This window comes from Tenrec ecaudatus, chromosome 4, assembly GCF_050624435.1.
Source record: "Tenrec ecaudatus isolate mTenEca1 chromosome 4, mTenEca1.hap1, whole genome shotgun sequence".
Taxonomy (NCBI): domain Eukaryota; kingdom Metazoa; phylum Chordata; class Mammalia; order Afrosoricida; family Tenrecidae; genus Tenrec; species Tenrec ecaudatus.
Genome location: NC_134533.1, coordinates 6,248,750 through 6,262,663, shown reverse-complemented (window position 1 = coordinate 6,262,663; position 13,914 = coordinate 6,248,750). Strand labels below are relative to the sequence as shown.

The window sequence follows — 13,914 nt, the reverse complement described above, 5'->3', positions numbered from 1 at the left end:
ACCCCACCCCACCCCCCCCACCCCGCCACCCCTGGCCCGGAGTCTGGGTGTGCCGGGGCCCCGGGGGAGCGCCACGAAGTTCCCTTCTCTCTCTCTCTCTCTCTCTCTCTCTCTCTCTCTCTCTCTCTCTCTCTCTCTCTCTCTCTCTCTCTCTATCGATGGTGCTGTCTGGGGCTGTGCTGCCGCCGAGAGTGGAAAGTCCCTGTTTGCGGACAGTGGCCCCGGGCAGAGGAAATGGGCAGAGTCCTGCTCTGTGAGTGGGGGAGGGGAGCGGGTGCTCACAGCTCACTGGTTGAATGGACCAGGGCTTTCACCCTAGGGAGCTGGCGAGCCCAAACCAGAGCCCCACGTGGCACACAGCCCGCCTCTTCACCCCCACGCAGTGTGGTGTTAACAGGAGGCTCCAGAATAGGGTGCCATAGCAACTTGAAGTAAATAAAACGCTGCAAGTGAAATCCTTTTGGGGGAGGGTGGGAGGCATCTGGAGACTTGGCAGAGGAGGTCCTTAGGTTGGGAGTGGAGGGTCTTGCCCAGCTCTCTGGCTCTTGACTCGGGGTGAAAGTGCCTGGGCATGGAATGCCCTCCCACTTCTGCAAGCCAACGAACCTCTGAGGCATGCTGACTGCCCGGGACGGAGTTTTCTTTCCCCTAAATCAACCCCTGTCCTGGGCACTCTTGGGGCAACCAGGAAGGGACCAATGTCACCTGCCTCCAGGGTACCTTTCTTTTGCTGTCACCATTGCCCTAGTCTTCCTGAGGACAGGGGATTTCATTGGCCTGGAGGTTTGAATTTCAGAAATGTGTTTGTTGAAAGCTTTTAAAGTGTGTCTAAATAACATTCAGCCCGTGTGGCTCATGTTTTTTACTTTGTGGTGTTCCCCAAATCCTTCCAGGTAGATTGGCTTAAGCATGTGAACTGTTGCCCCAAAGATTGCCCCTGCCCCAGCAGATGGGCAGAAAGAGAATAAGGGGCCATGGTGGTGGGGTAGGTGGGGGGGAGGTAAGAGAAGGCTGGGTGAGGAGAGCCATCTGTAACCAGCCATGGGTTGAGCCAGGACCTAAAGGCTCACTCTGTCCTAGGCCTGCCTGTACCATCCAGTCTGCTCTGGGTCTCAGGGCTTCATCTGCAGCACAAGGGCCCTGCTTATTGCTGATGGCATTCAGGAAGTGGTGTGGGAAAAGCCACGGGCTGTTATGGGTGCAGGTTTACTGTCCCAGGTGTAGCACCAGTCTCTGCATAACAGTGTATAGGTGCAAACAGTACAGTGGGATCACAAGTGAGGGGTGGGGGCCAAGGCCATGGCAGGGCCCAGCCTGAGCAGGCCAAGCTCAAGTGCTCAGAGGGACTGATGTGATGTGAAATCTGGATACTGTGGGGATGGCCAACTCTTTGTTCATTGTACCCTTCTTTTCTCTCTCCTGTCCTTTCCATAGATTCTTCTGGAAGAGCTTGCCAACAGTGATCCCAAGTTAGCCCTCACTGGAGTTCCCATAGTACAGTGGCCAAAAAGGGATAAGGTAAGAAACTTCTGCTGGGCCTTTCTGGCTTCTCCGGCCTGTTCTCCAGTCAATCGCTGCCATTCCGGGAAGGAAAACAGAGCTAGAGCTCCGGCAGCTCTGGGCACATTAACAGAAAATCATTACTCAAGTCTGTGCTGACTTGTAGGGCAGGGGAATGAATGGGCTCTGGTTGGAGGCGACTGTCCTAACCCAACTATCAAACCCCGAGGCCGCCTTCCAAGATGTGATGGCCAGATGTGCCGTTGGTCCCCAGCGTGGACCTGCTCTTGTTTTGTGACCTATTGGATCTTTGATGTAAATCTATTCAAAAAGCAAGGGAGGAGGGGTGCTCTGTTGTGGGAGACTGTGCTTTGCCAAATTCAAATTCAGTGGGAGAGGAGGAAGGTGGTCCCCATCAGCTGATCGTCGTCAGTTGTGCATTTTGAGGCCTCCTCAGATAGATCCTGAGTACTAGGTGCCCATATTGCCCTCTGTGAAGGTTATTTCTTGAAAGTGAGGGAGTGGTAGCATTTTATTCTGGCTGTGAGTCTGAGCAGTAAATGGAGACCCCTCTTTAAGGAGCCCTCCGGGTATAGTGGGGTCACATGTTGGGCTGCTGACCACATTGCCAGCAGTTCAAAACCACAAGCGTTTCCTCAGGAGAAAGAGGAGGCTCTCTGCTCGAAGGGCACTTCTACCTCCGTCTTATAGGGTCAGGATCAACATGGGCCCAATCAACTCATAGCAGTGGGGGTTTGAATGTTCCTCAGAGACACATGCTGAGTCATCACATTCCAAGGGCAGCTAGGTAGGATGTAAAGGGGCGGGGCTGGAAGATGGTCTGTAAAGAGCCACTTTATTACCTGCTTCCTAGAAGCTGGTGCCCACCTGGCCATCTCTGGCTGTTGAAGCATTTCAGATCAGAAAAATGTTTTGAGTCATGTTTGGAAATTAAACCAGTATAAAGGGACATGCTTCTTGTCCTTGAAAAGGTCACGGGGTAAATATACGGGCTGAAATTCTAAATAGGTATTCAAGGGGTTTCTGTTGCCAGAGTGTGTGCCACATACCTAGGCTTTGACAGGTCCGTTCTGGTTGGACCCCTTGCTGGGAATTTGTCCTGCCACCCTGGAGACTGAATCAGAACCTGCATTTGAACCAAATCCCCCAGGTGCGTCTTCAGTAGCCATAGAAATTAACCTGGGGATCTTGTTCAGGTGCGGCCCTGGCAACCTTGCAGTATGCTGGCTCTGAGGCTTGGTTCAAAGATCTGGAGAGGGAGAGGAGACCAGGCTTTACCTCCGACCCTTCGTGGTCTATCTTAGGAGTGCATCCTGAGTGGGGTCTCCCTGCCATCCTGTCATCGAGTCGAATCTTACTCATAAGTGCCATTAAGTCGGTCAGACGCAGAGGGACCTACAGAACCAGGTAGAACTGCCCCTGTGGCTTTCCAAGACTTCAACAGCCCTTTACAGGAGCGTGAGCCAGGGCTGTGAGGAGCGGTGGGTATACATTGGGCTGCTGACTGCAAGGTCAGCAGTTGAAAACCACCAGCTGCTCTGTCTCAGAGACCTACATACAGGAGCAGCTCTGCCCTCAGAATTGACCTGAAGGCAGAGTGTGGTTTTTGTTTTCTTTTTCCCAAGTGTATTTGGGTACATGGCACTTATCCAGAAAGCTTCAAGGAGGGTCAAACTGAATAGCTCAGCAGAAGGAGAGGCTGTAACTGAATTAGTAGCTACGAGGGTTAAGGCAGGACTGGCAAGCTTTCTAGAAAGATCTAGATACTTCAAGATGGAGATCAGATGGTCTGGGTCGCAACTTCGCACTCTAGTCAAGCAAGGGGCGGGCCACAGGCAGTGTACACACCAACGTGCAGGGCCAGAGCTTGCTGCCCCTGCCCTGGCCAGGCAGGAAGGCCTCTGAGCTAGCTGACCTCGTCGCTTTCTCTCTGCAGCTGAAATTCCCTTCAAGGCCCAAGGTGCGGCTCCCGACCATCCCCATCACCAAGCCTCACACTATGAAGCCTGCCCCACGCCTAACACCCGTGCGGCCGGCCGCCGCCTCCCCTATCGTGTCCGGAGCCCGGCGGAGACGAGTGCGCTGCCGGAAATGCAAAGCTTGTGTGCAAGGAGAGTGTGGCGTGTGCCACTACTGCAGGGACATGAAGAAGTTTGGAGGACCCGGGCGCATGAAGCAGTCCTGCGTGCTCCGGCAGTGCTTGGCAGTGAGTGAGCTGCTGGGTAAAGAATCTGAGGGCGGAGCGGTGGGGCTGAGGGCCCTGGGAGCGGACCAGTCAAAGTTCTTTTTTTTCCCCCGTTTGTTTCTTCAGTTGCTCCTTTGCTCCGGAGCTGGGAGGGAAGGTGCCTCGCACTAGAGACGATCTCGGTAGCTACGAGATCAGCGTTTGAAGGGTGATAACAGGATAACTCAAAGGGTACTTGGAAACTGAGCTAGTTCCTGGTGGTCTTCATTCCCCTCACCCTCTTCTTCATCTTCTCTCCCAGCACACTTTTCCCTCCACATTCTGTCCCCACGCTCCATATGGGTGTGTGTCATGACTTCTTTAAGCAGCACAAACAGGTCAGCACCCAGCTGCTGACCAGAAAGTTGGTGGTTCAGATTTGCCCAGTTCTACTCTCAACACTCGTGGGGCGACCAGGAGGGAGCCATGGGGCAGCCTGCAGCCCCTGGTTCCTGGATGGGGTTAGAGAGTGGTGAGGGGCAGATAATCGCCGTCGTCAGCTAAGGGGCGCCTGAAATGGGTTGGTTTCTGTCTTCCCTTCAGCCTAGGCTGCCTCACTCAGTCACGTGTTCCCTCTGTGGAGAGGTGGATCAGAATGAGGAGACACAGGACTTTGAGAAGAAGCTCATGGAGTGCTGCATCTGCAACGAGATCGTGCATCCTGGCTGCCTCCAGGTGAGTAGACGATGTTGGAGTGGGAGAAGGAGCAGCATGGGCTGGGGCCCTCTCTGGGAAGTGGTCTGAGATCACGGGGGGTGGTGGTGGTGTGTGTGTGTGTGTGTGTGTGCGCGCGCGCGCGTGTGCGCATCTTACACTTGGGGCTCAGCCTAAGGACAGAGCAGGAAAGCTGGCGTGGAGCTTCCAGTCTGACCTCCAGCAGGTGTCTGGGACGGCTTAGTCTGTACCGGGATACCTTGACCCTTAGGTTGTATCCTTCAATGCACCTCTGAATAATATAGCTCCTAGGAGGTGGTGAGGGCAGCGGCAGCAGCTACCATTTGACAAGCGCATAATGTGTGTCCAGCAACCCTGAGGAGCTTATGAAACAAGGCAGTTCAGACCACAGACAGATTGGCCCAATTGGAAGTGTACCTTAAAGTGCAGGATGATTCCCAGGGGTTGTGGGCAAGGTCATGACTGCTCTCTGACCAGCAGTGAGTCTAAGATGCTTTCAGCTTACTGTACAAGTATCCTGATTCCAGAACAATTCGAATGTGGAAAAATAAGCATTTGAAAATCGCTGGGAGGGGGGGGGGATTCCCTCCATCTTAAGATAATTGACAGTGGTTAATAAGGAATATTTACTGTGTGCCAGCAAAACCATTGATCTAATACAGAATTCATTTCATTTTCATCACGACCTTGTCAACCCAGTGGGATCATTTACCCTGTCTTACAGTTGAGAACTCAAAAGTCACAGACCAGGTCATGGTCATCCAGGTCTTGAGTCTCTGAGCCAGGGCTTCCAACTGGTTTGTTCTGGGTTAACCCCTTGCGGAGAAATTGCTGGCTGACCTCCCACCCCACCCCCACCCAAGTAAACTGAATTGGAATCTACATTGCAACAGAATTCCCCAGGTGGTTTTTACAGTGGTGTCAAAATGAAGATCGTGGTTCGGTAGATCTGGGCAGGAGTCTGAACTCTCTGCCCCACAGAGGCACTCTCCTCGTTGAGCCTCACTTTGCTCGGCAGCCATACGTGAGGGTGACCAGTGTGCCAGTGGTTGGGGTGGGGTTTGGAGGGGTTCTCAGTTTTTCTCCTTTTATGGGCCTGTGTGTTTAGAAATGATTCCTCTCAATGTGCTGGTATTTCTTTAATAAAAAGAGGCAAGCCGGCTTTTTAAAAATGAGATAGATTTCTAAACATCCCTCTCTGGCAACAGATGGATGGAGAGGGCTTGCTTAATGACGAATTGCCAAACTGTTGGGAGTGTCCAAAATGCTACCAGGAGGACAGCGCTGAGAAGACCCAGGTAAGGGAGAGATCGCTCCACCCACCTGGTGAGGGGCAGGCCCTGGTGGAGGTGGGGAGGTAGCACTGGGAGGGGAGAGGGTGCCATGCGAGCGGGTGAGTGGAGGAGCCGGCATTGCTCTGCTTTTCCCCTGGCAGTTTTCTTCTTTTGTTTGAGTTTGCATGCTTGGGGTTTGGGTTTTAGTTTTGTGTGTGCTGTTGAATGTGGCTCTACATGGAGTCTTTAAATTCCTGGAACCCTTTCATCTTCTGGGAGTGTGGCACGAAAGGGACCCCACTGGGCTGTGTAGGAGGAACTTTCTCTGGAGGATTGAAACTTGAGGGGATATCCGCCTGAGGCAGCCTTGTAAATACGGCTGTGTAGTGGTGTTTCCTGTTAGGCAGGTTCATGATTTTCTGTCATCTGCCCCTTTATGGCCTTCCAGAATGCCCTGCCCCACATATGTACTGGGCAGGCAACCCCTCCCCCCCGAAGGAACCAGTGCCATGACCTTGGCCCAGGGCAGCTGCCGTGGCCAGCCCTAATGGGCACCAGTCACACCAAAGGTCGGAGGAGGCAGGCCAACCTGTCTTCTGCCACCACTCCAGGTTCGAGAAAGGTTCAAGGGGCTTGGGACTTCCCCTGCCCTTTTGCTGAAGCTTCTGCCCATCTTCCGCTCTATTTAAGTTCAGCAATCACGTGGCTGATTAAACAGAAAGAGGAAAAGAAACCAGCCTTGTTGCTGAGGGACATGAAATGCCTCCTTCAGGAAACTGAACCCCAGGTGGGCGCTTTGACGAGTCTGTGTCACCGCCTGGCTCCTGGAGCCAGCGCCAGTGCCACAGGACAAGATGAGACTAGCCTCTCCGGGACTGCGGGCCCTTGGCCTCCTCGCACAGGCGCTTGCTCCTTCTTGCCTTCTCACGCCTGCACTGCACTCCCTGGGGACTGGGAGGGGCTTGAACTGTGCACTGGTGGAGCGGGTGTGGCTGTCCCAGGCCTGCCGCCTGCTTCCCACGGGCTTATGAAAGTGGCCAGAGAACACACAACAGAGCGGAGGCCTCTTTCAAGACGATTTTTACAGGGATTTAAAATTCAAAGGTTGGGACAAGAAGTGAATAAGATGGCAGAGTGTGAGATCCAGCAGCCCCAGTCTGACCCCTCAGCCTAGGTCCATGGACACTCACCTATCTCCTCACGGTGGTCTCCCAGACAACCCACCTAAGGGTCTGATGGTTTTGTCCAAGGCAAGAGTCTAGATAATAGGTTCAGAGGAGACCACTGCATGCCAGGGAGGCTGTCCGGAGCCCAGAGCCTTGGGAGGGAGGGCGAAGAGAGGCTCTGAGGGGTTGTTTTCTTGGCCTGTTTTGCAGAAACGGAAAATGGAGGAGAGTGACGACGAAGCTGTGCAAGCCAAAGTCCTGCGGCCCCTGCGGAGCTGCGATGAGCCCCTCACACCCCCACCCCACTCCCCTACTGCCATGCTGCAGCTCATCCACGACCCAGTGTCACCTAGGGCCATGGTGACACGGTCATCACCAGGGGCTGGCCCCAGCGACCACCACAGTGCCAGCCGAGACGAGCGCTTCAAACGGCGGCAGCTGCTGCGGCTCCAGGCCACAGAGCGCACAGTGGTGCGGGAGAAGGAGAACAACCCCAGTGGCAAGAAGGAGCTGTCTGAGGTCGAGAAGGCCAAGATCCGGGGCTCGTACCTCACGGTCACACTGCAGAGGCCCACCAAAGAGCTTCATGGGACGTCCATTGTGCCCAAGCTTCAGGCCATCACAGCCTCCTCGGCCAACCTTCGCCACTCCCCGCGTGTGCTGGTGCAGCACTGCCCCGCCCGAACCCCTCAGCATGGGGACGAAGAGGGTCTGGGGGGTGAGGAGGATGATGAGGAGGAGGCGGATGAGGACGAGGACAGCGCGGAGGAGGGGGGCGCAGCCCGGCTAAACGGCCGGGGCGCTTGGGCTCAAGATGGAAACGAGAGCTGGATGCAGCGCGAGGTCTGGATGTCTGTCTTCCGCTACCTCAGCCGCAGAGACCTTTGTGAATGTATGCGAGTATGCAAGACATGGTATAAATGGTGAGCGGGGCACGGGGCAGGGGCAAGGGCACATAAGCTGACAGGAGAGACTGGACCTGATCTGTTAAGGACAGGGCCCGGTGGGCCTGCTGACGTCGATGGGGAGATCCTCTGTACTGGCCTCTGTCAGTAGTGGAGGAATGGGGCTCACCGAGACCCGCCCGGCCCACCTTGGGCAGGCCTATGCTGGTGACGCAGGTGACCACATGGCAGGCGTGCTATTCAAATGCAGGTGCTAACCAGCTGGGAGCCCCTGCTCCACCATGCAGTCACATCTGGAAGCTCTGACTGACTTAGAGACCTGAGCAGGGGAGGGTTCATCATGATGAAGAACAGATGTTCCCCTGCAGCCCTGAAGCTATGGGACCCTAAGATCCAACCTTTTGATGTGAGGAGAGCATGCGTGCACACACACACATACACACCCATTGCAGTAGTTCTCAAAGGATGGCACCCAAGCCAGGGAGCGAGTCAAAAATGCCGGTTCTTGGACTATCCCCACACTCTGGGATCCGAATCTTCAGGAGTGGGACCCAGCAGCCTGGTTAGCAAGCTGTCTGGTCAGTCTGTGTGCTAGGGGTGCAAGTAGCTGCCATAGGGGAAGACCTTCAAAATCTTTACAGATAAATAAATCTGAACTAACATGTGGCCTACCTTGTGTGTGGGGCGAAGGGGCACAGGAATACTTTACCACGTCCTTAGCCAGGCCCTCGGCAGTGCTATCTGGCACATGGACTGGAGTGCCCAGATGCGAAGGCAGCCCTTTCCCATCAGCTGTGTCCCACACTTCGATGCACAGAGGGCACCAAGGCCAGCACCCCCTCCGGGCCCTATTTCTGGAGGTGCTGAATCTCAGGCCTTTGGAGGCCAGCCAAAGAACCAGAGGACTGACCCTTGTGCCTGTGTGCATGCTGAGAGGGGTGACAAAGGGCTCTTTGTCATGTTCTCCAGAGTAAAGCAGGTATTTGCTGAGCCCGCAATGAAGGACCTGGGGCATGGGCTGCAGCACCTGGAGCTCTGGCAGTCAATAGCAGGGTGCCTTTGATAGAGTGGCCAGGCTTACGACAGCCAGTTCTCTCCTTTGTGTCTCAGGTGCTGCGACAAGAGACTTTGGACAAAAATTGACTTGAGCAGGTGTAAGGCTATTGTACCCCAAGCTCTTAGTGGCATCAGCAAGCGGCAGCCAGTCAGCCTTGACCTCAGTTGGACCAACATCTCCAAAAAGCAGCTGACGTGGCTCGTCAACAGGCTGCCAGGTGAGCAGGTTGGGCACAGCGGCGGCAGCAGTTGACGGAGTTGTTGGGAGAGCTGCAGTGCCTTTCCACTTAGCTAGAGTCACCTGGGGCCACCTTAACTGCTACTCTCCAAGGCTTCTCTCTGGACACCTGGCCAGTCCTTGCCCTAGGCTGCGGAGAGCATGGTTCCTGCTTGTGGCTCAGCCTGCACAGGAGGGCCCAGACACTGCTTCACTGCCCTTTGTAAGCCCTTGTTCTCCTGCAGCATTGTGACATCTTGAAGAGATGGGACATTGCTCTGGTAGGAACTCGGCAGACTGCTTCAACACTGAAGCCATGAGAAGGATTCCGGGGCTATTCCCTTGCCTTGGGAACCTGGTGGCCCTCTCAGAGCAGCTTGTCTTGGAGGCTGGGAGTGAGCATGATGGGAGAGAGTATGATTGGCTGTCGTCTTTTCCAACTTTGGCAGGGTTGAAAGACCTCCTCCTGGCGGGCTGCTCCTGGTCGGCCGTCTCGGCCCTCAGCACCTCCAGCTGCCCTCTTCTCAGGACCCTGGATCTTCGGTGGGCAGTGGGCATCAAGGACCCTCAGATCCGGGACCTGCTGACTCCCCAGGCGGACAAACCAGGTAGACTCCTCCTCTGGGCTGGTCTCTAGGAGGCAGAGCAGCAGTGTGCAGGGGCAGAGTGTCATGGGAGTTATACCAAGAGCTCCCTCAGAACAGTCCGTTTCCTGAGTTGGTAGATTTTAGAGCCCGGCATGTCTGCTGACAACGTTTGTGTGAAGGTCGGAAACGGAGTGGGGTGTGGAGCATTCCACACACCTGCCCAGCAGCTGGGCCCGAAGATGATGTGTCTGGCTTCTTAGAAACTGCCCTGGACACTGTTCACCCGATGGCGGAGGCAGTTCTGCTCCACACCAACAACGGGGGTGCAGGTGGGATGCTGGCCAGCCAGCAGGGAGCTGATGCTACCCAGAGCACTGGAGAGGAACTAGAGCAGTGGTTCTCAACCTTCCTAATTCCGTGACCCTTTAGTACAGTTCCTCATGTTGTGGTAACACCACCCCCAACCATAAAAATTATTATTTTTTAATCATTTTATTGGGGGCTCATACAACACTTTTCACAATCCATACATACATACATCCATTGTGTCCAGCACATTTGTTGCCATCATCATTCTCCAAACATTTGTTTTCTACTAGTGTCCTTAGTATCAGCTCCTCATTTTTCCCCTCCCTCCCGGTTCCCCCTCTCTCATGAACCCTTGCATAAATTTATTCTTGTTGCTACTTCCTAACTATAATTTTGCTACTGTTATTAATTGGGCCATTCCTATGAAAGGGCTGTTCTACCCCCAAAGAGGTCGCCACCCACCGGTTGAGAACCACTGAAATTAGAGGGTCTCTGGAGTGCTGACCCAGTCACCTTTCCGTGCTTGGACAGGTCAGGACAATCGCAGCAAGCTCCGGAACATGACTGACTTCCGGCTGGCAGGCCTGGACATCACGGATGCCACGCTTCGCCTCATCATCCGCCACATGCCTCTCTTGTCGAGACTCGACCTCAGTCACTGTAGCCACCTCACAGACCAGTCCTCCAACCTGCTCACCGCCGTCGGGTCTTCCACGCGCTACTCCCTTACCGAGCTCAACATGGCAGGTGCGCCACTGCAGCCCCATGCTCTCCATCCTGGAGGCCAACCGGTCTCGGGGATAAGAGGGACTTTTGAGCATTTGGGAGAAGGGAGGGTGGGAGGCAGCCCTTGAGGGACAAGGGGCCACAGGGCTGAGTATTGTGGGCTGAATGGTGTCCTGTGTCCCTTCCCACAGGTTGCAATAAATTGACAGACCAGACCCTGATCTACTTGCGACGCATCGCCAACGTCACCTTGATCGACCTTCGAGGATGCAAGCAGATCACTCGGAAAGCCTGTGAGCACTTCATCTCAGACTTGTCCATCAACAGCCTCTACTGCCTGTCTGACGAGAAGCTGATCCAGAAGATCAGCTAAGGTGCCGCCCAGACTGAACAGGAGGCAGTCTGCCCAACTCCCAAGGAGAGCTCTTTCCCGACCCTGCAGGGCTTGAGGCCAGCACCGCTCCTCAGCTCTCCATCCCCCAGTCCGTCCCCTGCAGGTGGGGCGAGGGAGTGGTGGACGCCAGGCTTAACTGCCTGCTTCCCTCCTTCCCAAGGAAAAAGGAGTCGCAGATGGATCTGAGGGGAAGGCACAGGCTGGGTGCTGTCCAGGGGCCTGTCTGCCGCCAGGAGGCCGGGCTCTCAGATTGGGGTGTTTGCGCAACTTCACCTGCCCTGGGCCCTCCACCCGCCAGCGGCCCCCACGGAAGCACGCCGCCCAGCCCCAAGGCTCGCCTGTGGCGTCCAGTGCGAGCGAGTCCTTGCTCCACCACGCTCTCCCAGCTCTCCCGGGAGGGAGGGCCGGCAGCTCCGTAAATGCCAGGCCACACGCATCACACTGGTGCTGTTGAGACGTTCCGGCCTCTCGTCTGTTCGTGTGCGTCCTCCTGTCCTCTCCCTGGAGCCAGATGCCATCAGCACTCGTGGCAGCCCACTCAAGGTTGCCCACCTGCCCGCCACCCCCAAGTTTCCCACTAGTCTCTCTGAGCTCCTTATTGCACTTACTGGGGTTGAGGCATTTCAGAGGCACTGGAACTGCCCCCACCCCCCAGAACACCCTTACTCTATTGCTTCCCAGGCAGATTCTGAGACAGGCGCCCTCTCCCTGTCCCCTGTTCGGTCCTTCACTGCCCCTCCCTGTGTCCTGGGGGAGACCTGACTAAGGTTTTCCAGGATGCTTGGCCACTGAAGGCTGGAGGAGGCCCACATGCCTCCCTCTGCCGCCCAACCAGGCCCCAGGCCCCCTGAGCCCAGGCTGTGTTTACCCAGTGGCTCACCGACCTGTCGCCACTGGGTGGGGTCCTGCTTAGAAGCCAGTCACCAGCCCTCTGCCTGCAGCCAGGGAAGGGGGTGTGCACGTGCCTCTGTGTGTGTGGCTGTGTGCTGTGCGTGTGTGCGGAAGGCAGGAGGGGGAGCTGGGTCTCCTACCCCCCGCCCTGCCCTGTGTGCGCCCCGTCGGCTGCCCCTTTTACTTTGCATTGAACGGCCTGTCCAAAGATCCTCTCTCTAGGGCAGCAGAGAGCTTTTTGCACTTTAAAAAAAAAAAAAAAGGAAAGAAAGAAAGGTCGCAATTTCTTTTGGGTCAATATTGAAGTGTGTGAGGAGATGCCCATGGCAGCAACCTACGGCAGAGCTCGTAGGTGACGTCGCAAGTTTGCACTCTGCTCCCGGCTGTAAGGGTACTGATAGCACAGCCCCCTGCCCCTGCCCCGCCCCCGTCCTGCAGCCCAGTCTCAGCCGCTCCTCCCTCAGGCTAGGGAGCCAGGCCAGAGGAGAGACCTAACAACATGTGTCCCCTCTGCCACCCAACCCAGCTTTGACCCTGCAACGACTGGCTTCCAGATTTAGAGAGGTAGGCCAGGGTGGGGTGTGGGCACTGTGTCCGTTTCTTCCGCTCTGCTGGTTCTTGGCTGCACCTTACGAACACCAGTCTGCGTCGCCCCTGCCCCCCCCCCCCCCGACCCCCTTCCGTTGGTCTCCAGGCCCCGAGGAAATGCCAGTGACTTATTCCAGAGTGCCTCAGCTCGGGGACTTTTCTGTAAAGAGCCCTGGGTATTGAGCAAAAACTTTATTAATATTATTGTTCATGACCTATAATTGGAAGCTTCCTGCCTTTTTTCGGTTGCTCCTGTGGAAAATACTGAAAAGACCTTTTTTTTTTTTTTGGTTTGCTTTTTGTCTTTTGATAAAAGGGGAGGTGGCGAGAGCCCTTCGGAGCAGGGACTGCCGGGAGAGTGCCTCTGACTATGGGACGTTTCATCCACAGAGATTTCCAACCTGAGCGTGTGTTTGGGGTTGGTTTTAGTTTTGGAAAAGCAAGCATTCTACTGGGCATGTCAACTGGGCAGCCAGAAAGGGCACCCAGGGCGGCATCTGGACCAATGCCCTGCTTGGCTGGCTGCCCTTGTCAGGACTAAGGGGAAAGAGGGCTGGCCTGTGTGGAGCACCTTCGTTTCCCACGTCTGCTCTGAGCCCCGCCCACCCACCGACAACCAACCAACCTGGACACCCTGCCTTCCATCTCGCCATGCACCGGGGCGAAAGCCACAGAGGAAAGGAAGAAAATTTATATATATATAATATAAAATCACTTGGTGATTAAAAAATAACTGTTCCATAAATAAAACTCCTAAAGTCACTATGTTTAAAGGGTTTGGTTGTGTTTTTATTTTTTGTTTTTCGGAGAAATATTGTAAATAATCTATTTTTTGTTGCCGATTGAGACTCCATCTCCAATGTTGTGCTCGGAATTTTAAATGTAAGCATTAAGGGGCTACTTCCTACGCCATCTCAGCAGATCCGTGGAGGGCCTGGGATCGAGGGTGGCAGTTGGGTTGGTTTTAGAAAGAGCAAGGCCGCCTTTCCTGTGACACATGGAAATGGGAGCTATTTGTGTAATAAAATTTTTTAAAGACAAAAAAAAACTAGCCTCCAGTGGGGGATATTTTGATTTGGTTTTTTGGGGGGTGTTTTTGTTTTTAATAAAAAGGCTTTCAAAAAAAACAAGAACAAACCCTCTCCTGCCTTGGTGTGTGCATGCCCAAGAGAAAGTAAGCCAGGTCCCCTGCACTGTGTGGGTGGCTGAGGCCGCGGCTGCCCACACTGACAACTGAGCACGCATTCCCTGACCCAACAGCAGAAAGCCCAGCTCCTGGTAGCAGCTTCCCTCTTCAAGGTGCTATGAGTGGAAAAGTTAAGTGAAATGACATCACCTCTCCCCACTGGGGGGCAAAGAGAGAAGGCAATGTTTGGTGAGA

The 13,914-nt window shown here is 54.8% G+C and overlaps 1 protein-coding gene across 2 annotated transcripts in view; it reads left to right on the top strand.

Moving 5' to 3' along the window:
* Positions 1-13,300, top strand: part of KDM2A (lysine demethylase 2A) — a 95,440-nt gene extending 82,140 nt beyond the window's left edge. For both annotated transcript variants that reach the window (XM_075545298.1, XM_075545299.1), the window contains 9 exons: positions 1,435-1,518; positions 3,458-3,727; positions 4,289-4,420; positions 5,629-5,718; positions 7,071-7,783; positions 8,876-9,039; positions 9,488-9,646; positions 10,466-10,681; positions 10,852-13,300. In XM_075545298.1, the coding sequence (XP_075401413.1) occupies positions 1,435-1,518; positions 3,458-3,727; positions 4,289-4,420; positions 5,629-5,718; positions 7,071-7,783; positions 8,876-9,039; positions 9,488-9,646; positions 10,466-10,681; positions 10,852-11,033 (2,010 nt within the window). In that variant the 3' untranslated portion in view covers positions 11,034-13,300. The remainder of the gene's footprint in view (positions 1-1,434; positions 1,519-3,457; positions 3,728-4,288; positions 4,421-5,628; positions 5,719-7,070; positions 7,784-8,875; positions 9,040-9,487; positions 9,647-10,465; positions 10,682-10,851) is intronic.
* Positions 13,301-13,914: the final 614 nt, after the last annotated feature.